The sequence below is a fragment of the Columba livia genome, chromosome 2 (genome assembly GCF_036013475.1).
Source record: "Columba livia isolate bColLiv1 breed racing homer chromosome 2, bColLiv1.pat.W.v2, whole genome shotgun sequence".
NCBI lineage: Eukaryota > Metazoa > Chordata > Aves > Columbiformes > Columbidae > Columba > Columba livia.
The window spans coordinates 68,516,021-68,528,357 of NC_088603.1; the positions used below are offsets into that span (position 1 = coordinate 68,516,021).

The 12,337-nt window shown below is 48.8% G+C and overlaps 1 protein-coding gene across 10 annotated transcripts in view; it reads right to left on the bottom strand.

Moving 5' to 3' along the window:
- The window catches only part of ATXN1 (ataxin 1), a 358,291-nt gene that overhangs the window by 10,394 nt on the left and 335,560 nt on the right, over window positions 1-12,337 (bottom strand). For all 10 annotated transcript variants that reach the window (XM_065052371.1, XM_065052372.1, XM_065052375.1 and 7 more), the window contains one exon: window positions 4,613-6,656. In XM_065052371.1, the coding sequence (XP_064908443.1) occupies window positions 4,613-6,496 (1,884 nt within the window). In that variant the 5' untranslated portion in view covers window positions 6,497-6,656. The remainder of the gene's footprint in view (window positions 1-4,612; window positions 6,657-12,337) is intronic.

Genomic DNA, 12,337 nt, shown 5'->3' on the forward strand with positions numbered 1-12,337 from the left:
TCTTGATGTGAACACACTTCCACAGCACGTTACTTCTTTTTTTTTTTAATGTGGCATCCAAAACACTTGTCTGAACTGTCAGTCACTGAAACAAATCCTGGAATTGGTGGTGGTGATCACGAATAATACCAAGTAATAAAGACGGTGATATGCTGTATTTTCCACGATCTGGTCACAGTGTGCATGTACTACTATCAATCTGAAATGGCTTCTCTCACAGATTATCAGGTGCTTTTTCAGCTGGCTGCTTCTGGATTCAGCTAACTTGGGATTTAAGGCAACCATGAGCAATAGTAGTCAAAGACCTTTTAAGTATGAAAGTTCAGTAAAAACAGCCCCACATAATTTTTTCTGTCTGCTGCGTTAAAACACAAAAGCTCCTTCCCTCAATAACTTGTCATGACTATTGTAAGAGAGAAGGAAGTCTGGAACTTGTTTTCCAACTACTAAGACACTAAAACAAGAAACCAAAATGTTGGTCCCTCTTCAAGCACATCGAGGCTCTACTGCAAGCTACATTTCTATTTCTTTTTTTTAAGAATGATTAGTGAAAACCCCCCGAACTCTTCAGTGCAGCCACTGAATATCTGCAATTTTCTATAACCCTTTATAATTGTATATCTCAGCCAAACCCAGTAGGTAAGGCAGCCAATTCAGACTGCTCAGGAAACTGTGGATGGAGCTGGAACACGGATGCTAAGTGCTGGAAGATCTGATGCCTAAGAAATAAATACCTTTCCCATCGTTCAGAAACAGGGCAACTTTAGTCTTGGGACTCGCTGGCAAACCAACGTGACAAGCGCTAAATCAAAAGGTACTTCATAGTAGTGGTTCACGTGAACTGTATTTAAATAAATGTAAACATACATTTTCCAATTGTTTTTCTCTCTGATATTATTAAAATGTGATGAAACTAGGAGTGGCAGGCTGGAAACAAAGAGGAGGAAGCGGTTCTAGAAACCACGTGCAATTAAGTGGTGGAGCTCTCTGCTGAAGGCAGCTTCCCTGTGGGTGCTGAGAGACTCCTCAGGTCCAAAACACAACTGTGTGGATTTGTGGAACAGAAGCTCTCCCTCCAGCAGAGAGAAGACTCTGCAGTGCCGCCTTCCCACACAACCTTCCCTACTCTGAGACTTCGGGACTCCTGATCTTCCCTCCACCCCAAAAAACACCAGAGCTCTTATCTGCTGCGCTCCCAAAATTCAGTAACATGCATTCGAAGATACACCACAGCTGCCCCATCACTTGGAGGAACAAGGACTTACTGCCCCTGTGACAAGGGGACACGAAGACCACAAGAGGGAAAGGCTGGGAGAGATGTCCATCTGCAGCAGCAAACCGAGTCAACATCTCTCTTTCTGTGCCTGTTACGGTGCCAAAGATAATGAAAAGGAGAGCACTGAATAAAAGAAAAAGTAACTGGTCTGCGTGCATGCAGATATATAAGGGGAAAACTAAGCTAGATGATGATCTAAAAAAATATGCACTAAACTAGTTAGGGCTATTAACTACATGATCTAACAGGACTTTTCCATCTCTGGTGTCTATGATACTGCTTTTTTAAAAAAGAAAAATTAAGAACTGTATAATGATCTTTTCTTTTTAAGATGTACTTTAGGAATAACTAGGGACTGAAATGCAGGGATGAAAGCACACATTTCAGTAAACTTATTTTGCATCTCTTGTGTGTTTTGACCTTAACATCAATGGAGGCGAATGGCTTCCGCTTGTTCCTGGCAGCAAAAGAAAGGACAAGTAATAATGATGAACATGTTACTACAAGAATAATATGTGGAATTGCAAAGAGATGCAGATCTGTATGTCTTTTCCTTTAGGCAACCTGAATGCAGATGAATAATAGCTGGACTTTGCGTTCTCGTCCAGTTGATACTTGACTTCTTGCTAATCCAGAGTAGGGATGCTGTGAAATGGAAACTTGCCTCCCTCCAGGGATAAGGCCAGTTATTTCAATGAAAAGGTATGTAGCTTTAGGTCAATTAACCTTCCTCTAGGTTTCCAACACCTGGGAGAGTGTTGGATTCACCAAGTGACTGGAAGATGGGGAAAGGAGGGAGGACAACCTCCTTCAGCCCAAGTGCTGGGCTGGGAGGGGGGCAGCTGTGGGCTTGCAGTGACACGATACAATAGCAGCTGTGCGGTGCCTCCCTGTTTACATTACATTTGTATACACTCAGCTAAAAATAATCTCCTACCTCTGTCCCTCAACTGGTGAGAAGATTAGCTAATGTTTGCAGAGTCTGAAAATACGAATTCATCAATATTATAATGACTTCCCAGAGACGGCTGAAAAGAGTACATAAGTGAGCCAAAGCTAATGATACAATGCTATTTTTGATACAGCACTTACTCTTTACAACTTACAGTCCCTTGCTAATACTGTTTGAAAAGCTCCCTCCTTCCAGAAGTAAGCATGCAACCGAAACTTGATTGTAATGAAATACCTTGTGAAGCTACACATGCAGATATATCCCCGCTGTACTCCGGAGTCAAGATATATTTAAACGCAGCGGCACCGCAGTGCTACTGCTCAAAGCAGCACCACTAAATACTGTTCTTTCAACAAGGAGACTTAAGCCCTCTTCATGCAGTCAATTTTTTAACGAGCAATGACTCCCGCATGCCTGCTAGTAAGACTAAATGCTTTCTTATGGCCACGTCAGGCTGAGGGTGAGGTCACTGGAGGCTTCAAGCATGGAGAAACGATCTCTCTCTCTCAACTCAGGCAAGGGAAAAACAGCAGAGCTGTCCCCACTATGCAGGGCTGCAGCTGATCTGGGAAGAGACCAAGTCCTGGAATCTGCAGGAAACCTAAATTAAACCCCTGTTTCTAATCATATCTCTACGTGACTCGCCCTCCATTCTGGAAGCATCCCCCGTGGGAAACACAGCTGGGGAGTATTTTGGCAGCGATGATGTCAGCCCGCTCCTGATAGGCAGAATCCTCCGTAAGGTGACACTTTGCTGGGTGAGACCCGTGTGCCTGGCCCTGGATTTTTACGCCTCAGACTCGGTTTGCTTTCTGCCAGAGGATGGCAGTCCACCCCCTTGCAAAGGCACTCCTCCTGGAGCCTGGAACTGCAACACATCCCCTGCGCTGACAGATATGCGAACGAGACATGACACAAATGCTACCTGCTAATTTGTACCTCTTCTGCTAGTGCAGAGACCGGTGGCCCAGCTGCACGGAGAGAAACGAGAGCAAGATGAAAATTGCAGATGGGAGATTGCTGCCTTTGAAATCTCATTATTCAAGGCACTGGGGCAAATTATAGGAACTGGTCCTGATCCAAGGACGGTTCCTCTAATAATGAAGCCTGAGATGCACCAAAATACAGTTAAGCGGTGGGGAAAAAAATCACGTCTTTATACTGAAAGCACCAGAGGCCAAACTTCTATCAGCTGTGCAGATGCACAAACGTACATGAATAAAAACCACACAGGGAATCTGCACATTTGACATGAGAAAGGGGATGTGTCACATGTAGCAATATACCATGTGTGCGCAAGGCGGGGAGGACTGGCCACAGACTGCTGTGACTGTAGGAAATTTTTCGTGTAATCTGCTTCTCAGTACCGTTGCTGTTTGTTTTTCTTCTCCAAACTGTCAGCCTGAGGTGCTTTACTACATGTGTCAGCGTCCAGCTCCTCCCTCCCTCTCATTCTGGTTCTCTAGCACTGAGGGTGCACCATCGGAGTTGCAGATGCTGCAGTTCCCAGCGTTCAAACCACACCAAACAGATTTGCAACAAGATTATTTAAAATGAGTACCTCTAGGAAGCAAAATGCTATCCAGTGTATCTGAATTGTTCCAGCCTCACCACAGCAGAATCTAAATTGCTCAGAAAATGGACAGCATCAGGATAATGCTTTATGATCAGTATGTACTCACGTTCAGCCTAAAAATACCTTTGGAAAGTTACAGGTTTTCTTCCTACGTTTGGAACCAACGAGAAACAAAGGTCAGAAGCGCAGCCTCCCAGTCACCTAGATAGTTTTTCTTTCCAAATTACCCTCAAACAAACAGTTTTTGTGAACTGTGCAGTGTTTAAACTACCCACAACAGAAGCTTCAGTAAAACTCTGTAGTGCACATCAGTAACTTACATGTGTGATGGAGCCCTTCCTAGGCAGCTCCAAGTTTTTAAGCCATGGAAATTCACTGCCTTGTGCCCTACCTGTCTCTCAAGGGTAGGACTTGAGCTGAATCTAACCTGAGCTTTCTAGTGTGGAAGGTAAAAATCACCTATCAAAATGCAAAATATACCCTCTTGTACTGCTTACATAATTTTATATATTAATGAAAAAACATGAAGAGCATGTAATTCTTCCTGTGGGTTCTCTGGCTATAAGAAAGACCCGGGTTACATCCAAGAGACTAAATTTATCATCAGTGTGACCCTGATGGCTTCCCTGGCCTGTTGAGGGGGATGATTTTGGGACCAGAGTTGGACTCATGGATGGATGTAAACAATGAAGAACCAACCTTGCATGGACCCAAAGTGACTGAGATGCGCTGAGAAAAGCTGCACCTGGGGGGGCCACAGCATGCACCCCAGTCCAATCCCCCCCACCCCATCATGCGCTGCCATTACCTGTGCTCGATGCTCCCCCACCGCAAACTGTATCACGGCAATGCCTGGGCTATGGCTGTCTTCAATCCTCTCCACAGTGCTGGAGTCTATTTTCAGGTCGTTGCTAATTTCCGCGCTCTGTATGAAGTCTTCTGTTTTCAAGTCCTCTACTTTCTTTAGCTCCCCGTTGGCCAGCTGAATGATCGACCCCTTCATGAAGTACGGGGGCAGCGTGGGAGGCGCGGCGGCAGCGGGGGAAGCGATGGACTGCACCACGGGCAGGTGGATCTGCGCCTGCACCATGGTGGCCTGGTAGGCAGGCTGGGTGGTGAGGGGCTCCGCGCTGAAGTTCTCGCTCTTGGGGACGGCGGTGGTGACGAACGTGTGAGGCACTGCTGCAAACTGGGGAGACGACGTGACGATGGCAGGTGCCACTCCCGACGGCTCGACGTCCGCGCCGCCGACCGGTATCAGCAGGGGCTGGGTGCCAGGGATCACCAGGTGCTGCGGCAGGCCGCCGGGGTACCCGATGGCTTGCTGCTGGCCGCTCAGGTAGCCGATCACCGGTGGCTGGGTCCCGGCGTAGAAGGCTGTCGCTGGCAGTCCGACGGGGAGTTGCTCGGAGGCGCTGTGGGTGGTCTGGATGACGGTGTGAGGGGACAGCGTGGCCACCGCCTTCACCCCCTCATGGCCCAGAGCCTGCTGCGGAGACAGGGCGTAGGACCGGTGGGCTGGCTTTCCTAAGTGCAAGCTTCCCTTGTCATTGAGGGCTGAGGGAGAGGTCTCACGGTTGGTGGCCTGCTGCACCTCCATATCCGCCGTGGGCGTGCTGCTGTTGGGGACCACCATGACGGAGGTTCGGACACCTGAGGAATCCCGCACACCGTACTCGGCGGGGCTCGAGTGGACCACCACGTGCCTGGTCTCGTAATGATGGGGAGCTGGTTTATTGCCTGCTTTGACCAGACCCATGTCGGCAGAGGGCGAAATGCCGTACCTCCGGCTCTTCTCTATCTCGCCGTTCAGTACCTCCTTGGCCTGCATCGCCTGCAGCCGGCTGCTGTCAGGCTTCTTGGGGGTATCCCTGGTGATAAAGTGGCCCCCTGAGTCGGCGTACTGCACCACCACTTGGGAGGAAGGGCCGAGGGCAAGGGCGTGAGGGATTACTGTCTGATGGGGGTGCAGGGGGACTGGGATGGTTGGAGGAGAGACATTTCTGACAGTGCTCTGGGAAGAGCTGGAAATGTGGACGTACTGGTTCTGCTGGGTGGGTGGAGGAGACCCGGGGGCGATCAGTCCAGGCGTCCTGACCAGGTGCGGCTCAACTTTGTGCCCTTGCTGGCTTAAGGTGCTCATGCTGGCCAGCAAAGTGGAATAAGCCTCCAGCTGGGAGCGCTGGGATGGAGTGGTCGCAACAGCCGTGGCCGCCGCCACAGCGCCGGTCGCAGAATTGGCTGTTGGGGAAATCAGCTGTGAGGGGATGAATCCGGTGTACGAGCCGCTGTACTGGGGCCCAACAAACTGGAAGGTGTGTTGCAGGTGTGTGTACTGCACGGGGGAAACGGGGGTCCCTGACTGGGAGAGGGCGGGCGAGTACACCGTGGGGAGAGTGGTGGAGGCTGGAACGGACCTGGGTGCGCTCGGTGCGGAATAGTCCAGCCCTGCAGACAGCGACTTGTGCAAACCCTGCGGCAAGCCTGCCTCCGCCGACGACGTCCCCCCGGGCCGGTGCCTGCCCCCCAGGCTGCCCTGGCCGCTGGGTGTGCTGGGGAGCCATGATAGGTTGTCTGCACGGTGGTTTTCATTTGGCAGGACCGGCTTCACGTCCGAAGGCAGGCTGGTAGCAGGGATTTCTCGCTTCTTAGGTGGCAGGCATTCATTGCTCCGCTCTTGGTTGGATTTCATCTTTCGCCGTCCCCCCTCCACTGTGCTGGATTCACTGTCTGGCTGGCTCTGATTTCAGTCTGATAAACGGAAAGTCACATTTGATTTCTGCAAGGGATCCAGTGACTTCATGAGGAATCATCTCCCCGTGAGCACGATTCTCTGACGGCTCCTCTGGATTCTGCAATGAGAGGGTGGGCAAGTGAGGAGGGAGTAACACTGTCAGTGCTGGGAAATGAGAACAAATGAGCAGACACCCTGAAAAAGCAAGTGAGTAAAAGAAAAACCTCTGGAAAAAACAAAACTGGTCATGCATTGTTGCTCTTGTGTCAAGGAGCAGTTGACAGCTGCACTGCAAGCAGCAGCAAAAATCTGCTAACGCATCACAAAAACAATTAAGACTTTATAGGCAGATCAGAAACTCTCTGGCCATAACCTGCCACATTTAGCAGTGGTCACTTATTTCCCAAGGCTCACTTTCTCCTTCCTCTGGGAAAACCCTCCATGTCTCTAAGGTGCCTGGTTCGCTCTTCCAGCCTCTCCTTCCTCTGCAACGATGACGTTGCCTTCACCCTGCCGTGTCCTAAAAAGCACGGGAGCGTGGCAGGGTGCCCTGAGGAACATGCACACACAAAATATTTACGTTAGCAACAAGCAGCTATTAGTGGTGTGGAGGGAAGGTGGTGGGTCACTCCTGAACCTTTGAACCCCAGAGTCACCTGCAGGGTTACTTAATACCACACTGGGCATGGATTCGGAGGCAGCAGCTGCCCCTGTCGTCGTCCCCCCACGCCACGGCTCCTTACGGGCACACGTGCCCTTCATCTACCCGTCTGGCAATGAACCTCGGCCACACGATCTGTTTACAGCAGCAGCCCAGAGCCAGAGACGGCTGTCAGCCAGGTTTTTAACGTGTGGGGATTTTTCTGCCCCCCCCACCCCCCATGCTTTGGACTCCCTCTGCTACTGCCACATCACGCCCAGGTGCCCGGGCAGGGGTCTACACTGGGAGATGCCCCCCACCCCAGGCAGGTTGGTCAGAACCAGGCACTGGCACCATCTCCATCTCTGCTGAGAGCCCATCCCCCGGTTTCTTAGTGACTGCCAGAACAGGGAGAAGCTGCGGGTACCGTAGTCACGGTCACAGCCACAGGTCCAAACCTTGAGCAAACTCAGTCCTGGGGATGCCTCTCTAGGACTGCTTGGAAAAGCACGTTTGGGTTTCCTGATCCACACCAGGAGCCCCTGCCATTGTGAAAGCTCAGTGCTTTATATTGGGCTGATTTTGTCCAAAGTAGCTGATTGCTTTGCAATCACTTAATTCAGTGACTTCAGCCACCCAAAGGCAACAAAGTCAACAAAGTCTTCCTCACTCTTTCACTATCTGCTAAGGAAAACACTGTAACTAAATCACATCACGCTTTGAAAATAAAGCAAAAGGAGCTGACAGTCTCCCCCTATCTCCCTGAAACCTGCCTCGCCTTCTCCCAAAGCAAACTTTACGCATAGTGAAACTCTTCCCCACACCTGTCCAGCCACCACTTGTCACCTGCCTTTCTGGCTGTTTTGAAAGATAGGAAAGAATGGGTGCTAAGAAATTGTGCACCTCACACAAGCGGCATCCTAACAAGAAAAGCGTGCATTACATGAAAGAAAGATGGAGAGAAAAAGAATTAAGAGTGGATGAGAAAGAAGATGGAAATAGCATATAGCCCACTATAAAGTGAATGCTGAGCAGCAGTAATGATACTTATGGCAAGTAATATTCCTTTGGGGGATTTCTTTCTCTGCTGCCTTGCTTCTAATGAACAATAAGCCTGATGTTTATATTCGTATGCAGTACTTTGAAAACATACTAGACTAAGATTAAACCTATCTTTAAGAGCACTCTTTATGTTTATGGTCCTCCAAGCTGCTGTAAGACTGCAGGAAAAGTCCAAACCTAACGGTTTGATACAATCAGTCTTAAATTAATTATTCTGTTTTTTAAATATTGATAAACACCAATAGCCACAGAGCCCGTGGGGGGGTAAAGCACTGTTTCAGGGCAGATTCCCTGGTTTTGAGGTGACAGCGAGGACAAAAGGACTCCGGGCAGCTTCAAAAGAACAAAGGCCAGCAACACCTTGAGCAGGGCGGCTCAGGGGCAGTAGTACCCCCCGAGAGGGGGCTCGGCACTGCTACCCCGACCCGCCGGCACCACCGCCTCGGACAGGGTCCCCGCTGTACCAGCATGGGTCTTCCCCTCCTCCTAGCAGTTGCTCAGCGTGTCTTGGCAACAGCTAAAATTATTATATTACACATGACTTACGGATTTTTATTTTTAAGTTCGACTAAAAATAAAATCGCCGAGCTCACATTTGCGCAGTCATCCTTGGGTAACTTTAGCTGGCTGTAGCCTTTCTGCCCCGGGCAGTCGGCTTTGGCAGGTCAGTCAGCAGCTCCAGGCCCAGACGGCTGCCCGGGGATGCCATGAGGGGACGCCCTCAACACGAAGTGCTTGTCCTGCTCCCCTTGCCATGGGGAGCTCATGCTGGGCTGGGACCCTCCTTCTGTCTCTCGTGGCAATGGACACGAGCTGCAAACCCAGGATTTAAATACACTCTCATGGGGAAAAGCCGGGAGCAGAGGGTTGGCCCCCCTGTATGCAACAGAGCAGGGAGATTGTACATGGGAACCGAATATGGACAGCCTCTGCTGTGATGGACAAACAAGGCTCCCCCAAACTAGTTGTTGCGAAAGTTTGAGGTGTCTGGGTTCAGCTTCTCCACATCAAAAGTACTACTGTGAAGCTGTATGAAACCTGGTGAAGTTTCACTCTGCCAGAGCTGAAGCAAAGGTTTTGTTCTGCTAAATAGCATTGAGCCTCTGAGTTTTGGGAAGCCTCCAATGTCCAAGCTAACATCCTTCAAAACTACCAAATACTAAATCTTTCAGGGTTTTTTTTGGGCATGTGTAAATCTTTCATACGGCTGACTTCATCATCACCGGCAACAAAAGGGCTGCCTAAAATCTCCCGGAGAGCGCAGGAGGAATGAACAAGCTTAACAGAGACAAGGGATGAGACAGCTGTAGAGCGGTGAAGACTGCCCCACTTTTCCAAGCTCAAGTACTTCACGGTGAGACTTTGAACTCTAACAGACACAGGACTGGATTTGCAGAAATGCAAATGTGCAGCATAAAACAGCCTACTTCTACTTCGAGACTTAAAAGTAAAATGGTAGATTTTCAGCATAATTCAAGTTCCAGCAACAGCAAAGATAAGACAGGACTGATTTTGCTCGGGAAGCAATGAAAGGGAGACAACCCAAACAGAGTGTCTCCAAGGCAAGAAATACAAGACCTGGTTAAACTGCTCTTTGCTGGCTGTCCTAGAAAGACGAATGCCTGCCTTCTGCAGTGTGCTGCACAGTTTGTTATTTGTACGTTTTGTTTTTTTTTTTTTTAAATCCAAGTAATTTTTCCGACTCTTGAGATTTCTGTTCTCTATAACTTCAGAGCTGTCGATCACGATTAGTGAGATATGCAAACGACAGCAAACAGCAGGTGATTTTTCGCTCCCACTTTGTACGTGTGTGGGTCACACGAATGCGTGCGTGTGTGCACGCCTGTGTAATTATGGCTGAGAAGGTAAAGGGGACAAAGAGATCAGGGACAGCAGCTGGACTTTGGTATCTCTGGCAGCGAGTACACACGAAACATTGCTAAAGCGTCTGGACAGCCAGTGTCCACTGGCAGCCTGCCCACACTCAAATTCCTGGAAAGGCTTAAGGCAGAAAAATAATCACTTGGAGGAGTCACCATCTGGGCTTGCTCTGGTCCCAAAGGGGGTGCTCTCCGGAGCACAGGATCTGCATTTTTCATGCAAAACTCCAGCGCCTCTCCGCAAGGCACTTTAAACCTCACTATGTCTCTCCCAAAACAGTATTTTTCTGTTTATTTCATCTAATAAATTTAAAACTCATGAGAGGATACTGGGTTACAGTTTGAAGGGCTGACCTCCTTTATTTATCTGGAGTTCACTGCAGCAAAGGTAAAAGCAGCAACGCCAGCCTCAGTCCGCACTGCAATTGCACACTGCATCCCACCACTCGGGATGGACCCTTGGAGCGCAGAGGAGCTGGGGCCAGACTCCAAAACCACCGCAGCACCTGGCTATGCAAACAGTCATCATGCAAACTGCCTTCATAAATCAGGTACTTTTTGCAGTCTCGTGATGCAGCTATCATCATTTTTAGGTCTCTAAAACACCTTCAGAAATCTGGCCCGTCCTCCTCTCTGGTCCCTGACCTTTCTGCAGCTGCTAACAAACTCATACTGACATTTGTCACCAGGAGCCAGGGCCGGAACCACACACTTGGGTTTAACCCAAGGGGGGCAGCTATCAGCCTCCAACTTCAGGGGTATTCAATTCAAAACAGTTGCTTATTGTCAAAAGCCTCCTTTGATCCCAAACCTTAATAACACACAGATTATCATTGACTTTTTAACTTCTAGCTTCTGGCTCCAGGTATGACCAGTAAATCCTCACATCTACCCATGCAATAAAAAAAACTGTGTCTCCCCTCTGTCAGACACTGTTGCTGTGCCTGGCAAGTAGACATCAACGCAATGTTCAAAGAGTACACCAGAAAAATAAATCTTTCAATCAAGCCTGACACAGAGTTCTTTTATGTCTGGGGTGTTACTGGGCAGAAAAAGCAGTGCAGTCTGTTGCTCCCGCCTCAAATCGCCCACCCATCCTGTCACGATAGGGCGAGCAGGTAATTTCAGCTGCGCTGGAAATCAGTGGGAAAGCACTTTGTACCACCTCTCCCCACCCCTCCAAGGAGTCTGGCATGTCATAGGATGGGATTCAGAGAGATTAAAAGACAGACACACTGCAGAGGGCTCCACAGCTGCATTCTGGCTCTCAGATCTATATTCCAGCTTCCCCCGCTGCTCTACGCCCTGCCCGCTGCCAGTTACATATTCATAGTTGTAACTGCTACAGATTTAATTAGCCTTGCCATGTGCAGCTCGGCACACGCCAACAATAGCTATAGGAGTTTATTGTTCAATCCGACCAATTTCACAGCTCTCTGGCAGATTTCCCAGGAGGGCCAACTGCAGAGATCCATTAAGAAGAAACATGAAAACCTCTACTACAATGTGAAATTCGCCTCCCAAAACTAAAGGATTCCTGATCAACACCGCATCTGCAAGACAGATTGTCCACTGCAGTGTTAGCTCTTATTATGCTTCTGGGAGTCCACCACAGCAAATTGCTACAGGTTTCTGCAGAGCAAGCAGCTCTTCTGCATATCCCTCCTTCTCCCTGGTCAGATCAGACAGCTTCCACACAACATAAAAAGCCAGCGATACAAGCAAACCTCGGCAAGCACATCACTAGATGTGAGATGGCCAATGGCTCAACATTCCCAAGAGACTTTATGATGCAAGTATGTAGGTACCAGAGTTGAGTGAGGAAGCTTTAGGAGGAAAAAATAGTGTAGGACATTATGCCAAAAGGATGGACAGATGATGGAGTTTCATGACAGCCATTCACTTACTGACATTCATAAATGTAGACGATACAAACTGATTATTAGAAAGCGACTCCAGTGGTTAATTATCCATCCCGGCTGCTTAGCTCCTGAATTTTCAAGGTAAGGGGAAGATCTAAGCAGGGCACGGGCCTCCAGTAGTCCTGTTTTACTACAGTTACGCTGCCGTCAGGTACACATAGCTATTTTATGTGGTAGGTGCTGGTAATATGTACAAGAATATGGTGCCAGTATTAGCTTTGGTTTTAGCTAGGCTAACTGCTGAATTAAGATTTGGAATTAACTTTCATAAATTTGGAGGTTTCTGCCATCAGTT